Source organism: Scyliorhinus torazame, unplaced genomic scaffold (assembly GCF_047496885.1).
Source record: "Scyliorhinus torazame isolate Kashiwa2021f unplaced genomic scaffold, sScyTor2.1 scaffold_1561, whole genome shotgun sequence".
Taxonomy (NCBI): domain Eukaryota; kingdom Metazoa; phylum Chordata; class Chondrichthyes; order Carcharhiniformes; family Scyliorhinidae; genus Scyliorhinus; species Scyliorhinus torazame.
In genome coordinates this window covers 1-22500 of record NW_027309288.1, presented here as the reverse complement: position 1 = coordinate 22500, position 22500 = coordinate 1, and the positions used below count along the sequence as shown (strand labels likewise).

Below are 22500 nucleotides of genomic sequence, written 5' to 3'. Positions count from 1 at the left end.
ACTCGTCCCATTTCAGGCAGAAATGTCTTTATTTATTGACTGACCCCAGAGAATGCGGTGCAATACTGAGGGAACTCTGCACTGTTGGAGGTGCTGTCTTTCAGTTGGCAAGGTGCACTGAGGCCCTGTCTGCCCCCTCAGGTGGCCATGAAAGACCCAGTGTCAGTGTTTTGTACGGGAGCTGGGGAATTCTCCCGTGTGTCCCGGCCACTAGTTTCACTTTACCAGCAGCAGATTTGACAGGTGGGCTCTTTATTAATGTGCAGGATGTTTTCTATCCAACAGGGCAGCTTTGAAGCCAACGTTGGTCGGACTGAGAAAGAGGTTCTGCCCAGAGTGTACGACGAGCAGGACCTCAATGGTTATAATTTCTGCCTTATCACCTGAGCAAATTTGGCGTTGGCTTCATGCAATTACAGGAGTGACTAGGTAGCTCACAGGCTGGAGTGGGCAAAGTGGGCTCCAGAGTGCAGGGCACTGGCACCAGTACTGGGGAACGATGGCATGGTTTACATCTGAATGGTGCTGGGAACGGAGTTCTTGAGACACAGGAGCAGAATTAGGCCACTCGGCCCATCGAGTCTGCTCCGCCATTCAATCATGGCTGATATTTTCTCATCCCCATTCTCCTGCCTTCTCCCCATAACCCCTGACCCCCTTATTAATCAAGAACCTATATATCTCTATCTTAAAGACACTCGGTGATTTGGCCTCCACAGCCTTCTGCGGCGAAGAGTTCCACAGATTCACCACCCTCTGGCTGAAGAAATTCCTCCTCATCTCTGTTTTAAAGAATCGTCCCTTTAGTCTGAGATTGTGTCCTCTGCTTCTAGTTTTTCCTGCAAGTGGGAACATCCTCTCCACGTCCACTCTATCCAGGCCTCGCAGTATCCAGTAAGTTTCAATAAGATCCCCCCCTTATCCTTCTAAACTCCAACGAGTATAGACCCAGAGTCCTCAACCGTTCCTCATACGACAAGCTCTTCATTCCAGGGATCATTCTTGTGAACCTCCTCTGGACCTTTTCCAAGGTCAACACATCCTTCCTTAGATACGGGGCCCAAAACTCCTCACAATATTCCAAATGGGGTCTGACCAGAGCCTTATACAGCCTCAGAAGTACATCCCGGGACTTGTATTCTAGCCCTCTCGTCATGAATGCTAACTTTGCATTTGCCTTCCTAACTGCTGACTGAACCTGCACATTAACCTTAAGAGAATCGTGAACAAGGACTCCCAAGTCCCTTTTGTGCTTCTGATTTCCGAAGCATTTCCCCATTTAGAAAATAGTGTATGGCTAAATTCCTCCTTCCAAAGTGCATAACCTCACACTTTTCCACATTGTATTTCATTTGCCACTTCTTTGCTCACTCTCCTAGCTTGTCCAAATCCTTTGCAGCCCCCTTGCTTCCTCAATGCTACCTGCCCCTTACCGATCTTTGTATCATCTGCAAACTTAGCAACAGTGACATTCAGGAAGAATAGGAAGCCAGGCAAAAGTGGAGGTCGCACTGTTAATCAAGGATGGCGTTGGTGCAATAGTAAGAAGTCTTACAACACCAGGTTAAAGCCCAACAGGTTTGTTTCAAACACTAGCTTTCGGAGCGCTGCTCCTTACTCAGGTGAGCACTGCTCCTTCATTCACCTGAGGAAGGAGCAGCGCTCCGAAAGCTAGTGTTTGAAACAAACCTGTTGGGCTTTAACCTGGTGTAAGACTTCTTATTGTGCTCACCCCAGTCCAACGCCGGCATCTCCACGTCATTGGTGCAATAGTAAGAGATGACCATTGTTCAGCAGATCAGGATGTGAAATTGGTTTTGGTGGAGATGAGGAATAGTAGAGAAAAGAAGTCATTAGTTGGAGTGGTGTACAGGCCCTCTAACAACCACCGTGTCGGACAAGCATACAAGGTGCTTGTGATAAAGGAACAACAATAATCGGGGATGATTTTAACCTGCACAAATGGAAAGATCCAATTGGCAGTAGTATCTAGTCCTAGTACTTTCAAATTGTATGTGGGCAACTATGTGGGCATGAAAGCTGAACTGGGTGAAATGATCTGGGATGCTTGGTAGAACATAGATCAGTAGAGAAGCAATGGCAGACATTCAAGGGGGTATTTCAGAATGCTGAGTAGGAGCCATCATCCATGGTTAGGTGAAGATGTTAAGGAGAGCATCAAACTGCGCAAAGATGAGTGAGAGGTCAGGTGATTAGTTAGTATATTAGAATCAATAAAGGATTGGCTAACTCCGTTTTTTCCCAACTTTTTTTCCGGGGACCCATTTTTACCAACCGGCCGACCTTCGCGACCCACCGTTTTCTCTTGTTTGCTGCTGACAAAAATGGAGGAAATGGTTTTGGGTCCCTTTGGCCCTCGTACACGCTCCTCCAATGGAACCTGTTGGATGAAGGTGAAGCCTTCCGATGTCGGAAAGTATGGAGTCTCCATCTGTCCAATGTTCTGCATTTTTTTCCTGTGAAATTTTATCAACGACCCCCCCCCCCCCCTCGCCCCCCCCCGCCTCTGCGCGCAACAGCCGGCGGTTAATAACGCCGGTTGCAAGCGGCCTTTAAAATGGCCGCGAACATGTAAAAGAAATGCGGCTGCACTACGCATAGAACATAGAACGAGACAGCGCAGTACAGGCCCTTCGGCCCACAATGTTGCACCGAAACAAAAACCATCTAACCTACACTATGCCATTATCATCCATATGCTTATCTAATAAACCTTTAAATGCCCTCAATGTTGGCGAGTTCACTACTGTAGCAGGTAGGGCATTCCACGGCCTCACTACTCTTTGCGTAAAGAACTTACCTCTGACCTCTGTCCTATATCTATTACCCCTCAGTTTAAGGCTATGTCCCCTCGTGCCAGCCATATCCATCCGCGGGAGAAGGCTCTCACTGTCCACCCTATCTAACCCCCTGATCATTTTGTATGCCTCTATTAAGTCTCCTCTTAACCTTCTTCTCTCCAACGAAAACAACCTCAAGTCCATCAGCCTTTCCTCATAAGACTTTCCCTCCATACCAGGCAACATCCTGGTAAATCTCCTCTGCACCCGCTCCAAAGCCTCCACGGCCTTCCTATAATGCGGTGACCAGAACTGTACGCAATACTCCAAATGCGGCCGTACCAGAGTTTTGTACAGCTGCAACATGACCTCATGACTCCGGAACTCAATCCCTCTACCAATAAAGGCCAACACTCCATAGGCCTTCTTCACAACCCTATCAACCTGGGTGGCAACTTTCAGGGATCTATGTACATGGACACCTAGATCCCTCTGCTCATCCACACTTCCAAGAACTTTACCATTAGCCAAATATTCCGCATTCCTGTTATTCCTTCCAAAGTGAATCACCTCACACTTCTCTACATTAAACTCCATTTGCCACCTCAGCCCAGCTCTGCAGCTTATCGATGTCCCTCTGTAACCTGCTACATCCTTCCACACTGTCGACAACACCACCGACTTTAGTGTCGTCTGCAAATTTACTCACCCACCCTTCTGCGCCTTCCTCTAGGTCATTGATAAAAATGACAAACAGCAACGGCCCCAGAACAGATCCTTGTGGTACGCCACTTGTAACTGAACTCCATTCTGAACATTTCCCATCAACCACCACCCTCTGTCTTTCAGCTAGCCAATTTCTGATCCACATCTCTAAATCGCCCTCAATCCCCAGCCTCCGTATTTTCTGCAATAGCCTACCGTGGGGAACCTTATCAAACGCTTTACTGAAATCCATATGCACCACATCAACTGCTCTACCCTCGTCTACCTGTTCAGTCACCTTCTCAAAGAACTCGATAAGGTTTGTGAGGCATGACCTACCCTTTACAAAGCCATGCTGACTATCCCTGATCATATTATTCCTATCTAGATGATTATAAATCTTGTCTCTTATAATCCCCTCCAAGACTTTACCCACTACAGATGTGAGGCTCACCGGTCTATAGTTGCCGGGGTTGTCTCTGCTCCCCTTTTTGAACAAAGGGACCACATTTGCTATACTCCAGTCCTCTGGCACTATTCCTGTAGCCAATGATGACATAAAAATCAAAGCCAAAGGTCCAGCAATCTCTTCCCTGGCCTCCCAGAGAATCCTAGGATAAATCCCATCAGGCCCCGGGGACTTATCTATTTTCAGCCTGTCCAGAATTGCCAACACCTCTTCCCTACGTACCTCAATGCCATCTATTCTAATAGCCTGGGTCTCAGCATTCTCCTCCACAACATTATCTTTTTCCTGAGTGAATACTGACGAAAAATATTCATTTAGTATCTCGCCTATCTCTTCAGACTCCACACACAATTTCCCATCCCTGTCCTTGACTGGTCCTACTCTTACCCTAGTCATTCGCTTATTCCTGACATACCTATAGAAAGCTTTTGGGTTTTCCTTGATCCTACCTGCCAAATACTTCTCATGTCCCCTCCTTGCTCATCTTAGCTCTCTCTTTAGATCCTTCCTCGCTACCTTGTAACTATCCATCGCCCCAACTGAAACTTCACACCTCATCTTCACATAGGCCTCCTTCTTCCTCTTAACAAGAGATTCCACTTCTTTGGTAAACCACGGTTCCCTCGCTCGACGCCTTCCTCCCTGCCTGACCGGTACGTACTTATCAAGAACACGCAGTAGCTGATCCTTGAACAAGCTCCACTTATCCAGTGTGCTCAACACTTGCAGTCTACTTCTCCAACTTATCCCCCCCCCAAGTCACGTCTAATTGCATCATAATTGCCCTTCCCCCAGCTATAACTCTTGCCCTGCGGTGTATACTTATCCCTTTCCATCACTAGCGTAAACGTCACCGAATTGTGGTCACTGTCCCCAAAGTGCTCTCCTACCTCCAAATCCAACACCTGGCCAGGTTCATTACCCAAATCCAACGTGGCCTCGCCTCTTGTTGGCCTGTCAACATATTGTGTCAGGAAACCCTCCTGCACACACTGTACAAAAAACGACCCATCTAATGTACTCGAACTATATCTTTTCCAGTCAATATTTGGAAAGTTAAAGTCTCCCATAATAACTACCCTGTTACTTTCGCTCTTATCCAGGATCATCCTCGCCATCCTTTCCTCTACATCCCTAGAACTATTTGGAGGCCTATAGAAAACTCCCAACAGGGTGACCTCTCCTTTCCTGTTTCTAACCTCAGCCCATACTACCTCGGAAGAAGAGTCCCCATCTAGCATCCTCTCCGCCACCGTAATACTGCTCTTGACTAGCAGCGCCACACCTCCCCCTCTTTTGCCTCCTTCTCTGAGCTTACTAAAACACCTAAACCCCGGAACCTGCAACATCCATTCCTGTCCCTGCTCTATCCATGTCTCCGAAATGGCCACAACATCGAAGTCCCAGGTACCAACTCATGCTGCCAGTTCCCCTACCTTATTTCGTATACTCCTGGCATTGAAGTAGACACACTTCAAACCACCTACCTGCACACTGGCCCCCTCTTGCGACGTCAAATCTGTGCTCGTGACCTCTATACTCATTCTCCCGTACCCTAAAACTACAATCCAGGTTCCCATGCGCGGCCGATCATCGTCGCGCATGCGCATAGTTTTGTGCATGCGCACCGATGATCTGGCACGCATGCGCAATGCGGCCACATTTTTTTTACATGTTCGCGGCCATTTTGAAGGCCGCTTGCTGCAGGTGTTATTAACAGCCGGCTGTTGCGCGCAGATTTGCGTGATCGGAAGCACCGCGACGGAGGGCTCCGCCACCCTCCCGACACCCACCCGCCTGCGGGTCGCGCCCCCGAGTTTGACAATGCCTGGGCTAACTGATAGTAAACACAGTGGGATAGGAGGAGCATTTTCAGGATGACCACCTGGAACCAGCACACTGCCACAGGGATCAGTGCTGGCGCCACAATTATTTACAATATATATTAATGACTTGGACGAGGGAAGTGAATCGATGAGGGACAAGGGAACAACAAGAAAGGAGAAGCATATATCTGTAATTTCATCCTACATTCCAAAGGTGCAGAGTAATACACTTTCCAGAAACTTTCCAGAACAGATTTGACTCGTGTTAGAACCCCTGCAGACTCCGGCTGGATGTATTCAAAAAGCTGCTTCAGCTGATTTCTTTCAGCTTTTAAGGAAATTCCAGCACACGAAAGGCCTTTTGGCCCTCCAAGCCTGCACTGACCATGCTGCCCATCTGAACTAAAACCTCTACCCTTCCGGGAATCATATCCCATCCAATTCATGTACTTGTCAAGACGCTCCTTAAAAGTCACTATCGTATCTGCTTCAATCATCTCCGGCAGCGAGTTCCAGGCTCCCACCACCCCCTGTGTAAACAAACTTGCCTCGTACATCTCCTTTAAGCATTGCCCCACCGCACCTTAAACCTATGCCTCCTAGTAATTGACTCTTCCACCTGAGAAAAACCTTCTGACTGTCCACTTTGTCCATGCCCCTCATAATCTTGTAAACTTCTATCAGGCCCCTCAACCTCTGTCGTTCCAGTGAGAACAAACCAAGTTTCTCCAACCTCTCCTGGCTAATCCCCAACTTACCAGGCACCATCCTGGTAAATCTTTTCTGTACCCTCTCCAAAGCCTCCGCATCCTTCTGGTAGTACGGAAACCATAATACATGATGAATGATTCTTCCTCCTTGTCCTCTGACAACTCTGCACGGCTTTAAATACTATGAATCTTTTTTAAAAAACTATCCCACTGTGAAAGCAAATGACCTTCCACGTGGACTCAGTGTTAGCCAGATTAGAACTCCACTCAAAAAGCCTTCTCAAAATGTCTGAGGACCTGAGCTCCACGCTCCATCCAACAACGACATCTCCCCAAGCCGAAAACACATGAGCTCCCCCAGCTGAAAACAATTTAATTCCACAGGCTGAAAGCACACAGACTCCCCGGGGACTCCCCCCTAGTCAAACACCAGTGCATCAGCCCAGGCTTTCATGACGGTCAATTTCACCTCTGGCTCCTGAAGGCTTTCTGGCAATGCAAAACAAGATTTAAACAAAAAACAGGACTACTGCAGTCAAACACACTAACCCAGGCTTTTAACCCTGAGATTGCCAAATGTTTATCATCCAATATATCTATTCGTCACAGTCCTCCTTGTAATGTGTTGATCAGAACTGTACGCAAAACTCCAGCTATGGCCTAACCAGCACTTTACACAGTTAGCTGGTAAGGTAGTATGTGTGTTGCTGTTAATTTTCCAAAATTCATTGGATTCTGGAACGGTTCCAGCAAATATAACCCCTCTGTTCAAGCAGTGAGGGAGATAGGAAACTACAGCACGGTAGCATTGTGGTTAGCACAATTGCTTCACGGCTCCAGGGTCTCAGGTTCGATTCCCGGCTTGTGTCACTGTCTGTGCGGAGTCTGCACGTTCTCCCCGTGTGTGCGTGGGTTTCCTCCGGGTGCTCCGGTTTCCTCCCACAGTCCAAAGATATGCAGGTTAGGTGGATTGGCCATTATAAATTGCCCTTAGTGTCCAAAATTGCCCATAGTGTTGGGTGGGGTTGCTGGGTTATGGGGATAGGGTGGAGGTGTTGACCTTGGGTAGGGTGCTCTTTCCAAGGGCTGGTGCAGACTCGATGGGCCGAATGGCCTCCTTCTGCACTGTGAATTCTATGATACAGGCCTACAAGTGACAGGTTGACATCTGTCATGGGGAAGGTGTTAGAATCAATCATTAAAAAGTTTACAGCCGCCATTTAGACAAGCTCACAGGTCAATGACCAGGGGGCATAGATTTAAGGGAATGGGCTGGTTGGGTGTAGGAGATGTGAGGAAAACCCTTTTCACCCAGAGGGCGGTGGCAATCTGGAACTCGCTGCCTGAAAGGGTGGTCAGGGCGGGAACCCTCACGACATTTAGGAAGTATTTCGATGAGCGATTGAAGTGCCAGAGCGCACAGGGCTGCAGACCGAGTGCTGGGAAATGGGATTCGATCAGATAGGTGTTTGATGGCCAGCACAGGCTGGATGGGCTGAAGGGCCGCTTTCTGTGCTGTAAAATGCAATGACTATACGGTGACGGGGAAGAGGCATTGCTTTACGAAAGGGAAATCATGATTAATCAATTTATTGGAGTTCTTTTGAAAGCATGTTATTGACTGTGGATAAAGGGGAGCTTGCAGATGGACTGTATTTGGATTTCCAAAGGCATTTGATAGGGTGCCACATCAAAGGTCATTGAAAAAAAATAAAAGCTCATGGTGCAGTCGTAATGAAGTGCTTCGAGTGGTTGGTCATGAAGCGCATCGCCTCCATACTCCCAGAACGCCTTGATCCACTGCAGTTCGCATACCGCTGCAACCGGTCCACATCAGACACCATTTCCCTGGCCCTACACACATCCCCAGAGCATCTCGAAAACAAGGACTCCTACATCAGACTCCTATTTATTGACTACAGCTCCGCCTTCAACACCATAATCCCAGCCAAGCTCATATCAAAGCTCCAAAACCTAGGACTTGGCTCCTCACTCTGCAACTGGATCCTCGACTTTCTAACCCACAGACCACAATCAGTAAGAATGAACAACAACACCTCCTCCACAATAGTCCTCAATACTGGGGCCCCGCAAGGCTGCGTACTTAGCCCCCTACTCTACTCCCTGTACACACACGACTGTGTGGGAAAATTTGAACAAACAAAGAATAAAGAAATGTACAGCACAGGAACAGGCCCTTCGGCCCTCCAAGCCCGTGCCGACCATGCTGCCGACTGAACTACAATCTTCTTCACTTCCTGGGTCCGTATCCCTCTATTCCCATCCTATTCATGTATTTGTCAAGATGCCCCTAAAATGTCACTATCGTCCCTGCTTCCACCACCTCCTCCGGTAGCGAGTTCCAGGCACCCACTACCCTCTGCGTAAAAAACTTGCCTCGTACATCTACTCTAAACCTTGCCCTTCTCACCTTAAACCTATGCCCCCTAGTAATTGACCCCTCTACCCCAGGGAAAAGCCTCTGACTATCCACTCTGTCTATGCCCCTCATAATTTTGTAGACCTCTATCAGGCCGCCCCTCAACCTCCTTCGTTCCAGTGAGAACAAACCGAGTTTATTCAACCGCTCCTCATAGCTAATGCCCTCCATACCAGGCAACATTCTGGTAAATCTCTTCTGCACCCTCTCTAAAGCCTCCACATCCTTCTGGTAGTGTGGCGACCAGAATTGAACACTATACTCCAAGTGTGGCCTAACTAAGGTTCTATACAGCTGCAACATGACTTGCCAATTCTTATACTCAATGCCCCGGCCAATGAAGGCAAGCATGACGAATGCCTTCTTGACTACCTTCTCCACCTGTGTTGCCCCTTTCAGTGACCTGTGGACCTGTACTCCTAGATCTCTTTGACTTTCAATCCTCTTGAGGGTTCTACCATTCACTGTATATTCCCTACCTGCACTAGACCTTCCAAAATGCATTACCTCACATTTGTCCGGATTAAACTCCATCTGCCATCTCTCCGCCCAAGTCTCCAAACAATCTAAATCCTGCTGTATCCTCTGACAGTCCTCATCGCTATCCGCAATTCCACCAACCTTTGTGTCGTCTGCAAACTTACTAATCAGACCAGTTACATTTTCCTCCAAATCATTTATATATACTACAAACAACAAAGGTCCCAGCACTGATCCTGTGGAACACCGCTGGTCACAGCCCTCCAATTAGAAAAGCATCCTTCCATTGCTACTCTCTGCCTTCTATGACCTAGCCAGTTCTGTATCCACCTTGCCAGCTCACCCCTGATCCCGTGTGACTTCACCTTTTGTACTAGCCTACCATGAGGGACCTTGTCAAAGGCCTGACTGAAGTCCATATAGACAACATCCACTGCCCTACCTGCATCAATCATCTTAGTGACCTCAAAAAACTCTATCAAGTTAGTGAGACACGACCTCCCCTTCACAAAACCATGCTGCCTCTCACTAATACGTCCATTTGCTTCCAAATGGGAGTAGATCCTGTCTCGAAGAATTCTCTCCAGTAATTTCCCTACCACTGAAGTAAGGCTCACCGGCCTGTAATTCCCTGGATTATCCTTGCTACCCTTCTTAAACAGAGGAACAACATTGGCTATTCTCCAGTCCTCCGGGACATCCCCTGAAGACAGTGAGGATCCAAAGATTTCTGTCAAGGCCTCAGCAATTTCCTCTCCAGCCTCCTTCAGTATTCTGGGGTCGATCCCATCAGGCCCTGGGGACTTCTACCTTAATATTTTTTAAGACACCCAACACCTCGTCTTTTTGGGTCTCAATTTCCTCTCCAGCCTCCTTCAGTATTCTGGGGTAGATCCCATCAGGCCCTGGGGACGTATCTACCTTAATATTTTTTAAGACACCCAACACCTCGTCTTTTTGGATCTCAATGTGACCCAGGCTATCTACACACCCTTCTCCAGACTCAACATCTACCAATTTCTTCTCTTTGGTGAATACTGATGCAAAGTATTCATTTAGTACCTCGCCCATTTCTTCTGGCTCCACACATAGATTCCCTTGCCTATCCTTCAGTGGGCCAACCCTTTCCCTGGCTACCCTCTTGCTTTTTATGTACGTGTAGAAAGCCTTGGGATTTTCCTTAATCCTATTTGCCAATGACTTTTCGTGACCCCTTCTAGCCCTCCTGACTCCTTGCTTAAGTTCCTTCCTACTTTCCTTATATTCCACGCAGGCTTCGTCTGTTCCCAGCCTTTTAGCCCTGACAAATGCCTCCTTTTTCTTTTTGACGAGGCCTACAATATCTCTCGTTATCCAAGGTTCCCGAAAATTGCCGTATTTATCCTTCTTCCTCACAGGAACATGCCGGTCCTGAATTCCCTTCAACTGACACTTGAAAGCCTCCCACATGTCAGATGTTGATTTGCCCTCAAACATCCGCCCCCAATCTATGTTCTTCAGTTCCCGCCTAATATTGTTATAATTAGCCTTGCCCCAATTTAGCACATTCATCCTAGGACCACTCTTATCCTTGTCCGCCAGTACTTTAAAACTTACTGAATTGTGGTCACTGTTACCGAAATGCTCCCCTACTGAAACATCTACCACCTGGCCGGGCTCATTCCCCAATACCAGGTCCAGTACCGTCCCTTCCCTAGTTGGACTGTCGACATATTGTTTTAAGAAGCCCTCCTGGATGATCCTTACAAACTCCGCCCCGTCTAAGCCCTTGGCACTAAGTGAGTCCCAGTCAATATTGGGGAAGTTGAAGTCTCCCATCACCACAACCCTGTTGTTTTTACTCTTTTCCTGTCTACCTATCTGCTCCTCTATCTCCCGCTGGCTGTTGGGAGGCCTGTGGTAAACCCCCAACATTGTGACTGCACCCTTCTTATTCCTGATCTCTACCCATATAGCCTCACTGCCCTCAGGTGTCCTCCCGCAGTACAGCTGTGATATTCTCCCTAACCAGTAGTGCAACTCCGCCTCCCCTTTTACATCCCCCTCTATCCCACCTGAAACATCTAAATCCTGGAACGTTTAGCTGCCAATCCTGCCCTTCCCTCAACCAGGTCTCTGTAATGGCAACAACATCATAGTTCCAAGTACTAATCCAAGCTCCAAGTTCATCTGCCTTATCCGTAATACTTCTTGCATTAAAACATATGCACTTCAGGCCACCAGACCCGCTGTGTTCAGCAACTTCTCCCTGTGTGCTCTGCCTCAGAGCCCCACTGTCCCTATTCCCTAGTTCTCCCTCAATGCTCTCACCTTCTGACCTATTGCTCCCGTGCCCACCCCCCTGCCATACTAGTTTAAACCCTCCCGTGTGACACTAGCAAACCTCGCAGCCAGGATATTTATGCCTCTCCAGTTTAGATGCAACCCGTCCTTCTTACATAGGTCACACCTGCCCCGGAAGAGCTCCCAGTGGTCCAGATAACGGAAACCCTCCCTCCTACACCAGCTGCTTAGCCACGTGTTTAGCTGCTCTATCTTCCTATTTCTAGCCTCACTGGCTCGTGGCACAGGGAGTAATCCCGAGATTACAACCCTCGAGGTCCTGTCTTTTAGCTTTCTGCCTAGCTCCCTGAACTCCTGCTGCAGGACCTCATGCCCCTTCCTGCCTATGTCGTTAGTACCAATATGTACAACGACCTCTGCCTGTTTGCCCTCCCCCTTCAGGATGCCCTCTACCCGTTCGGAGACATCCTGGACCCTGGCACCAAGGAGGCAACATACCATCCTGGAGTCTCTTTCACGTCCACAGAAGCGCCTATCTGTGCCCCTGACTATAGAGTCCCCTATTACTATTGCTCTTCTGCGCTTTGACCCTCCCTTCTGAACATCAGAGCCAGCCGTGGTGCCACTGCTCTGGCTGCTGCTGTTTTCCCCTGATAGGCTATTCCCCCCTGACAGTATCCAACGGGGTATACCTGTTCGAGAGGGGGACAACCACAGGGGATTCCTGCACTGGCTGCCCTTTCTGGTGGTCACCCATTTCTCTGCCTGCCTGAGTTTGGTTCCAACTCCATCTACAAGTTTGCTGATGATACGACCATAGTGGGCCGGATCTCAAATAACGATGAGTCCGAATACAGGAGGGAGATTGAGAATCTAGTGGAGTGGTGCAGTGACAACAAACTATCCCTCAATGCCACCAAAACTAAAGAGCTGGTCATTAACTTCAGAAAGCAAAGTACTGTCCACACCCCTGTCAGCATCAACCGGGCCAAGGTGGAGATGGTTAGCAGTTTCAAATTCCTAGGGGTGCATATCTCCAAAAATCTGTCCTTCCACCCACGCCGACGCTACCACCAAGAAAGCACAACAGCACCTATACTTCCTCAGGAAACTAAGGAAATTCGGCATGTCCACATTGACTCTTACCAACTTTTACAGATGCACCATAGAAAGCATCCTATCGGGCTGCATCACAGCCTGGTATGGCAACTGCTCGGCCCAGGACCGCAAGAAACTTCAGAGAGTCGTGAACACCGCCCAGTCCATCACATGAACCTGCCTCCCATCAATTGACTCCATCTACACCTCCCGCTGCCTGGGGAAAGCGGGCAGTATAATCAAAGACCCCTCCCACCCGGCTTACTCACACTTCCAACTTCTTCCATCGGGCAGGAGATACAGAAGTCTGAGAACACGCACGAACAGACTCAAAAACAGCTTCTTCCCCACTGTTACCAGACTCCTAAATGACCCTCTTATGGACTGACCTCATTAATACTACACCCTGTATGCTTCATCCGATGCCAGTGCTTATGTAGTTACATTGTGTACCTTGTGTTGCCCTATTATGTATTTTCTTTTTTTATTTTCTTTCCATGTACTTAATGATCTGTTGAGCTGCTCGCAGAAAAATACTTTTCACTGTACCTCGGTACACGTGACAATAAACAAAATCCACAATCCTCAGGGCATGCAGATCTCCAATATTGTGGGCCATTTTGGTCTCCTTATTGAAGGAAAGATGTAAATGCATTGGAGTCGGTTCAGAGGACGTTTCCTAGATTGATATTTGGGTTGAGCGGGTTGTCTTATGAGGAAAGGTTGGATAGGCTGGGCTCGTTTCCACTGGAGCTTTTAGGAGGGGTGACTTGATTGATCCAAGATCCTAAATGGTCTGGACAAGGCCGACATCGAAAGGATGTTTGCTCTTGTGGGCGAGTCCAGGAGTAGGGGGCATTGTTTTAAAATTAGGGGGGCACCCTTTTAGGATAGAGATGAGGAGGAATATTTTTCTGAGGGTTGTGTGACCCTTTGAACTCTCTGCCTCAGAAGGCGGTGGAGGTGGGGGTCACTGAATACTTTTGAGGTGGAGGGAGATAGTTTCCTGTTAAGCAAAGGAAATGTGGAATTAGAAACAAAAGATCTTATTAACTGACGGAGTAGGCTTGAGGGGCCAAATGGCCGACTTCTATTTCTTATGTTCATGTGAATTGCCATCCTGGATTGGATTTGTTTATTGTCACGTGTACCGAGGGACAGTGAAAAGTGTTTTTCTGCGAGCAGCTCAACAGATCATTTTGTACATGGGAATAAAATAGTAAGAAAATACATAATAGGGCAAACATAAAATACACAATGTAAATACATAGACACAGACATTGGGTGAAGCATACAGCAGTGTAGTATTACTCAGAGATTAGTTTAGTCCATAAGAGGGTCATTTAGGAGTCTGGTAACAGCGGGGAAGAAGCTGTTTTTGAGTCTGTTCGTGCGTGTTCTCAGACTTCTGTATCTCCTGCCCGATGGAAGAAGTTGGAAGAGTGAGTAAGCCGGGTGGGAGGGGTCTTTGATTATACTGCCCGCTTTCCCCAGGCAGCGGGAGGTGTAGATGGAGTCAATGGATGGGAGGCAGGTTCGGGTGATGGACTGGGCGGTGTTCACGACTCTGTAGTTTCTTGCGGTCTTGGGCCGAGCAGTTGCCATACCAGGCTGTGATGCAGCCAGATGCCAGCCTCCCCGAACAGGTGCCGGAATGTGGCGACTAGGGGCTTTTCACAGTAACTTCGTTGAAGCCTACTTGTGACAATAAGCGATTTTCATTTCTTTCATTCATTCACAGGATGCTTTCTATGGTGCATCTGTAAAAGTTGGTAAGAGTGAATGTGGACATGTCGAATTTCCTTAGTTTCCTGAGGAAGTATAGGCGCTGTTGTGCTTTCTTGGTCGTTAAGTCAGGTGCTGGCATCTGTAAACAATTTTGGAAATTAGCATCGGCTGGGGATTGAATCCCTAGACCAGGGTCTGTTTATTGATCGATGATATCGCTTGCGGTGATCTCATTGTGAATCGGTCCTAATTCTCCCTTTCCCTCTTGTGACCAGGCCTTTCAAACATGATGTCTGATGGAGAGTTCCTGAGAACCAGCTGTGGCTCCCCCAACTACGCTGCCCCTGAGGTCATTTCCGGAAGGTACCATCAGCAGTCCATGTTCATAACATCCTCCCAACCCATTTCACATCCCAAACAATCGCTCAGCCTGCGGGGTTGTCAGGCCGGCTAATTGAACGAATCCGAGCCCGGGAACGGATCCGAGCCGGGCAAAGGGAACGGATCCGAGCCGGGCAACGGGAACGGATCCGAGCCGGGCAACGGGAACGGATCCGAGCCGGGCAAAGGGAACGGATCGGAGCCGGGCAAAGGGAACGGATCGGAGCCGGGCAAAGGGAACGGATCGGAGCCGGGCAAAGGGAACGGATCGGAGCCGGGCAAAGGGAACGGATCCGAGCCGGGCAAAGGGAACTGATCCGAGCCGGGGAATGGATCGGAGCCGGGGAACGGATCGGAGCCGGGCAAAGGGAACGGATCGGAGCCGGGCAAAGGGAACGGATCTGAGCCGGGCAAAGGGAACGGATCTGAGCCGGGCAAAGGGAACGGATCCGAGCCGGGCAAAGGGAACGGATCGGAGCCGGGGAACGGGAACGGATCGGAGCCGGGCAAAGGGAACGGATCGGAGCCGGGCAAAGGGAACGGATCGGAGCCGGGCAAAGGGAACGGATCCGAGCCGGGCAAAGGGAACGGATCGGAGCCGGGCAAAGGGAACGGATCGGAGCCGGGCAAAGGGAACGGATCGGAGCCGGGCAAAGGGAACGGATCGGAGCCGGGCAAAGGGAACGGATCGGAGCCGGGCAAAGGGAACGTATCGGAGCCGGGCAAAGGGAACGTATCGGAGCCGGGCAAAGGGAACGGATCGGAGCCGAGCAACGGGAACGGATCGGAGCCGGGCAACGGGAACGGATCCGAGCCGGGCAAAGGGAACGGATCCGAGCCGGGCAAAGGGAACGGATCGGAGCCGGGGAACGGATCCGAGCCGGGCAAAGGGAACGGATCGGAGCCGGGCAAAGGGAGCGGATCGGAGCCGGGCAAAGGGAACGGATCGGAGCCGGGCAAAGGGAACGGATCTGAGCCGGGCAAAGGGAACGGATCTGAGCCGGGCAAAGGGAACGGATCGGAGCCAAGCAACGGGAACGGATCGGAGCCGAGCAAAGGGAACGGATCGGAGCCGGGGAACGGGAACGGATCTGAGCCGGGCAAAGGGAACGGATCGGAGCCGAGCAACGGGAACGTATCGGAGCCGGGCAAAGGGAACGGATCTGAGCCGGGCAAAGGGAACGGATCGGAGCCGGGGAACGGATCCGAGCCGGGCAAAGGGAACGGATCGGAGCCGGGCAAAGGGAACGGATCGGAGCCGGGCAAAGGGAACGGATCGGAGCCGGGCAAAGGGAACGGATCGGAGCCGGGCAAAGGGAACGGATCTGAGCCGGGCAAAGGGAACGGATCGGAGCCGGGCAAAGGGAACGGATCCGAGCCGGGCAAAGGGAACGGATCCGAGCCGGGCAAAGGGAACGGATCGGAGCCGGGCAAAGGGAACGGATCCGAGCCGGGCAAAGGGAACGGATCGGAGCCGGGCAAAGGGAACGGATCGGAGCCGGGCAAAGGGAACGGATCGGAGCCGGGCAAAGGGAACGGATCGGAGCCGGGGAACGGGAACGGATCGGAGCCGGGCAAAGGGAACGGATCGGAGCCGGGCAAAGGGAACGGATCGGAGCCGGGCAAAGGGAACGGATCGGAGCCGGGCAAAGGGAACGGATCGGAGCCGGGCAAAGGGAACGGATCGGAGCCGGGCAAAGGGAACGGATCGGAGCCGGGCAAAGGGAACGGATCGGAGCCGGGCAACGGGAACGGATCCGAGCCGGGCAACGGGAACGGATCCGAGCCGGGCAAAGGGAACGGATCCGAGCCGGGCAAGGGGAACGGATCGGAGCCGGGCAAAGGGAACGGATCCGAGCCGGGCAACGGGAACGGATCCGAGCCGGGCAACGGGAACGGATCCGAGCCGGGCAAAGTGAACGGATCGGAGCCGGGCAAAGGGAACGGATCGGAGCCGGGCAACGGGAACTGATCCGAGCCGGGGTCTGTGCTCGAGCGTCTGAGTGAGTGAGGGTCTGTCCTCGAGGGTCTGAGTGAGTGAGGGTCTGTCCTCGAGGGTCTGAGTGAGTGAGGGTCTGTCCTCGAGGGTCTGAGTGAGTGAGGGGTCTGTCCTCGAGGGTCTGAGTGAGTGAGGGGTCTGTCCTCGAGGGTCTGAGTGAGTGAGGGGTCTGTGCTCGAGGGTCTGAGTGAGTGAGGGTCTGTCCTCGAGGGTCTGAGTGAGTGAGGGGTCTGTGCTCGAGGGTCTGTGAGTGAGGGGTCTGAGTGAGTGAGGTGTCTGCTCGAGGGTCTGAGTAAGTGAGTGGTCTGTGCTCGAGGGTCTGAGTGAGTGAGGGGTCTGTCCTCGAGGGTCTGAGTGAGTGAGGGGTCTGTCCTCGAGGGTCTGAGTGAGTGAGGGGTCTGTCCTCGAGGGTCTGAGTGAGTGAGGGGTCTGTCCTCGAGGGTCTGAGTGAGTGAGGGGTCTGTCCTCGAGGGTCTGAGTGAGTGAGGGGTCTGTCCTCGAGGGTCTGAGTGAGTGAGGGGTCTGTCCTCGAGGGTCTGTAAATGGAGTTAATGTTGGGGCTGAGCCCTCATTACTGAATGGAGTGGTCCCGAAGTTTCTGCTGCTTTTGGTGATCTGATCCTCTGGTTACACACAGGCTGGGCTGACATCAGAGTGAAGCTGGAAGTGTGTGGGTGTTGTGGGGTTTAGGATCCGGAGTGATAAATACCTTGTGACCTGTGTGTCTCTGTGGAATTCCTCAGGCTGTACGCTGGGCCGGAGGTTGATATCTGGAGCTGTGGAGTGATACTCTATGCTCTGCTGTGTGGCACCCTCCCCTTCGACGATGATCACGTCCCCATCCTCTTCAAGAAGATCTGTGATGGAATCTTTTACACACCACAGTACCTCAACCCGTCTGTCACCAGCCTCCTCAAGCACATGCTGCAGGTCGACCCGATGAAGAGAACTACCATCAAGGACATCCGGTTAGTGTGGGCAGGCTTGTGGGATGTGACGTTTCAGGCATTTAGCCCCAGGCTGACTGTCCTGAATTCTAGCACTGTCGCTGGGCTGTGTCTGCGTTTGTTGCCCATCCCTATTGCCCCTTGAACTGAGTGGGTTGCTGGACCATTTCAGAAAGCAGTGAAGAATGAACCACGTAGAATCCCTACAGTGCAGGGGGAGGGCATTTGGCCCATCGAGTTTGCCCTGATCCTTTGGAAGACCACCCTACGGACCGCCCAGTTCTCCAGCCTACTCCTGCAACTCCACCCACGGGGCAATTTAGCATGGCCAGTCCACCTAACCCTGCTGTGGGCCTGGAGTCGCGTGTAGGCCCGACCGGGTAAGGACGGCAGATTTCCCTCCCTAAAGGGCATCAGTGAACCAGATTTCATATTCCGGGTTAATTAGTTGAATTTGAATCCAGAGCCTGGGTTCTTGGATCACAGATCCGGTGATGTTAACACTGCACCACCAGCTGATCTCCATAGGAGTGATTGACTCCCCCTCACCATCACTGCTCAAAGCTGCATTGTCTGGATGCCAGTGTAGGCCGAGTGCTGGAGTGTGGGCTAACTAACTTACAGAAAAATAGGGGCAGGAGTAGACCATTCGGCCCATCAGACCTCCCCCATTCAATAAGCTTCAGCTCCGTTCCCCTGAATCTCACCCTCCCCGAACTCTTCCCCCCCCGAACTCTTCCCCCCCCGAACTCTTCCCCCCCCGAACTCTTCCCCCCCCGAACTCTTCCCCCCCGAACTCTTCCCCCCCCGAACTCTTCCCCCCCCGAACTCTTCCCCCCCCGAACTCTTCCCCCCCCGAACTCTTCCCCCCCCGAACTCTTCCCCCCCCGAACTCTTCCCCCCCGAACTCTTCCCCCCGAACTCTTCCCCCCGAACTCTTCCCCCCCGAACTCTTCCCCCCCGAACTCTTCCCCCCCGAACTCTTCCCCCCCGAACTCTTCCCCCCCCGAACTCTTCCCCCCCCGAACTCTTCCCCCCCCGAACTCTTCCCCCCCCGAACTCTTCCCCCCCCGAACTCTTCCCCCCCCGAACTCTTCCCCCCCCGAACTCTTCCCCCCCCGAACTCTTCCCCCCCCGAACTCTTCCCCCCCCGAACTCTTCCCCCCCCAAACTCTTCCCCCCCCAAACTCTTCCCCCCCCAAACTCTTCCCCCCCCAACTCTTCCCCCCCCGAACTCTTCCCCCCCCGAACTCTTCCCCCCGAACTCTTCCCCCCCGAACTCTTCCCCCCGAACTCTTCCCCCCCGAACTCTTCCCCCCCGAACTCTTCCCCCCGAACTCTTCCCCCCCGAACTCTTCCCCCCCGAACTCTTCCCCCCCGAACTCTTCCCCCCCGAACTCTTCCCCCCCGAACTCTTCCCCCCCGAACTCTTCCCCCCCGAACTCTTCCCCCCCGAACTCTTCCCCCCCGAACTCTTCCCCCCCGAACTCTTCCCCCCCGAACTCTTCCCCCCCGAACTCTTCCCACTCCCCCGAACTCTTCCCCCCCGAACTCTTCCCCCCCGAACTCTTCCCCCCGAACTCTTCCCCCCGAACTCTTCCCCCCCGAACTCTTCCCCCCCGAACTCTTCCCCCCCGAACTCTTCCCCCCCGAACTCTTCCCCCCCGAACTCTTCCCCCCCGAACTCTTCCCCCCGAACTCTTCCCCCCCGAACTCTTCCCCCCGAACTCTTCCCCCCCGAACTCTTCCCCCCGAACTCTTCCCCCCCGAACTCTTCCCCCCCGAACTCTTCCCCCCCGAACTCTTCCCCCCCGAACTCTTCCCCCCCGAACTCTTCCCCCCCGAACTCTTCCCCCCCGAACTCTTCCCCCCCGAACTCTTCCCCCCCGAACTCTTCCCCCCCGAACTCTTCCCCCCCGAACTCTTCCCCCCCGAACTCTTCCCCCCCGAACTCTTCCCCCCCGAACTCTTCCCCCCCGAACTCTTCCCCCCCGAACTCTTCCCCCCCCGAACTCTTCCCCCCCGAACTCTTCCCCCCCGAACTCTTCCCCCCGAACTCTTCCCCCCCGAACTCTTCCCCCCCGAACTCTTCCCCCCCGAACTCTTCCCCCCGAACTCTTCCCCCCCGAACTCTTCCCCCCCGAACTCTTCCCCCCCGAACTCTTCCCCCCCGAACTCTTCCCCCCCGAACTCTTCCCCCCCGAACTCTTCCCCCCGAACTCTTCCCCCCCGAACTCTTCCCCCCCGAACTCTTCCCCCCCGAACTCTTCCCCCCCGAACTCTTCCCCCCGAACTCTTCCCCCCCGAACTCTTCCCCCCCGAACTCTTCCCCCCCTCCCCGAACTCTTCCCCCCCGAACTCTTCCCCCCCGAACTCTTCCCCCCCGAACTCTTCCCCCCGAACTCTTCCCCCCCGAACTCTTCCCCCCCGAACTCTTCCCCCCCGAACTCTTCCCCCCCGAACTCTTCCCCCCCGAACTCTTCCCCCCCGAACTCTTCCCCCCCGAACTCTTCCCCCCCGAACTCTTCCCCCCCGAACTCTTCCCCCCCGAACTCTTCCCCCCGAACTCTTCCCCCCGAACTCTTCCCCCCCGAACTCTTCCCCCCGAACTCTTCCCCCCCGAACTCTTCCCCCCGAACTCTTCCCCCCCGAACTCTTCCCCCCCGAACTCTTCCCCCCCGAACTCTTCCCCCCCGAACTCTTCCCCCCCGAACTCTTCCCCCCCGAACTCTTCCCCCCGAACTCTTCCCCCCCGAACTCTTCCCCCCCGAACTCTTCCCCCCCGAACTCTTCCCCCCCGAACTCTTCCCCCCCGAACTCTTCCCCCCCGAACTCTTCCCCCCCGAACTCTTCCCCCCCGAACTCTTCCCCCCCGAACTCTTCCCCCCCGAACTCTTCCCCCCCGAACTCTTCCCCCCCGAACTCTTCCCCCCGAACTCTTCCCCCCCGAACTCTTCCCCCCCGAACTCTTCCCCCCCGAACTCTTCCCCCCGAACTCTTCCCCCCCGAACTCTTCCCCCCCGAACTCTTCCCCCCCGAACTCTTCCCCCCCGAACTCTTCCCCCCCGAACTCTTCCCCCCCGAACTCTTCCCCCCCGAACTCTTCCCCCCCGAACTCTTCCCCCCCCGAACTCTTCCCCCCCGAACTCTTCCCCCCCGAACTCTTCCCCCCCGAACTCTTCCCCCCCGAACTCTTCCCCCCCGAACTCTTCCCCCCCGAACTCTTCCCCCCCGAACTCTTCCCCCCGAACTCTTCCCCCCCGAACTCTTCCCCCCCGAACTCTTCCCCCCGAACTCTTCCCCCCCGAACTCTTCCCCCCCGAACTCTTCCCCCCCGAACTCTTCCCCCCCGAACTCTTCCCCCCCGAACTCTTCCCCCCCGAACTCTTCCCCCCCGAACTCTTCCCCCCCGAACTCTTCCCCCCCGAACTCTTCCCCCCCGAACTCTTCCCCCCCGAACTCTTCCCCCCCGAACTCTTCCCCCCCGAACTCTTCCCCCCCGAACTCTTCCCCCCCGAACTCTTCCCCCCCGAACTCTTCCCCCCCGAACTCTTCCCCCCCGAACTCTTCCCCCCCGAACTCTTCCCCCCCGAACTCTTCCCCCCCGAACTCTTCCCCCCCGAACTCTTCCCCCCCGAACTCTTCCCCCCCGAACTCTTCCCCCCCGAACTCTTCCCCCCCGAACTCTTCCCCCCCGAACTCTTCCCCCCCGAACTCTTCCCCCCCGAACTCTTCCCCCCCGAACTCTTCCCCCCCGAACTCTTCCCCCCCGAACTCTTCCCCCCCGAACTCTTCCCCCCCGAACTCTTCCCCCCCGAACTCTTCCCCCCCGAACTCTTCCCCCCCGAACTCTTCCCCCCCGAACTCTTCCCCCCCGAACTCTTCCCCCCCGAACTCTTCCCCCCCGAACTCTTCCCCCCCGAACTCTTCCCCCCCGAACTCTTCCCCCCCGAACTCTTCCCCCCCGAACTCTTCCCCCCCGAACTCTTCCCCCCCGAACTCTTCCCCCCCGAACTCTTCCCCCCCGAACTCTTCCCCCCCGAACTCTTCCCCCCCGAACTCTTCCCCCCCGAACTCTTCCCCCCCGAACTCTTCCCCCCCGAACTCTTCCCCCCCGAACTCTTCCCCCCCGAACTCTTCCCCCCCGAACTCTTCCCCCCCGAACTCTTCCCCCCCGAACTCTTCCCCCCCGAACTCTTCCCCCCCGAACTCTTCCCCCCCGAACTCTTCCCCCCCGAACTCTTCCCCCCCGAACTCTTCCCCCCCGAACTCTTCCCCCCCGAACTCTTCCCCCCCGAACTCTTCCCCCCCGAACTCTTCCCCCCCGAACTCTTCCCCCCCGAACTCTTCCCCCCCGAACTCTTCCCCCCCGAACTCTTCCCCCCCGAACTCTTCCCCCCCGAACTCTTCCCCCCCGAACTCTTCCCCCCCGAACTCTTCCCCCCCGAACTCTTCCCCCCCGAACTCTTCCCACTCCCCCCGAACTCTTCCCCCCCGAACTCTTCCCCCCCCGAACTCTTCCCCCCCCGAACTCTTCCCCCCCCGAACTCTTCCCCCCCCGAACTCTTCCCCCCCCGAACTCTTCCCCCCCCGAACTCTTCCCCCCCCGAACTCTTCCCCCCCCGAACTCTTC

At 53.4% G+C, this 22500-nt stretch overlaps 1 protein-coding gene across 1 annotated transcript in view; it reads left to right on the top strand.

The window, feature by feature from the left end:
* The window catches only part of LOC140407482 (5'-AMP-activated protein kinase catalytic subunit alpha-1-like), a gene marked incomplete at its 3' end in the record, with an annotated part of 19672 nt that extends 1784 nt beyond the window's left edge, over window positions 1-17888 (top strand). The window contains 2 exon segments of the mRNA XM_072494934.1: window positions 14816-14903; window positions 17664-17888. Of these exon segments, the coding sequence (XP_072351035.1) occupies window positions 14816-14903; window positions 17664-17888 (313 nt within the window).
* Between the last annotated feature and the right edge of the window lie 4612 nt (window positions 17889-22500).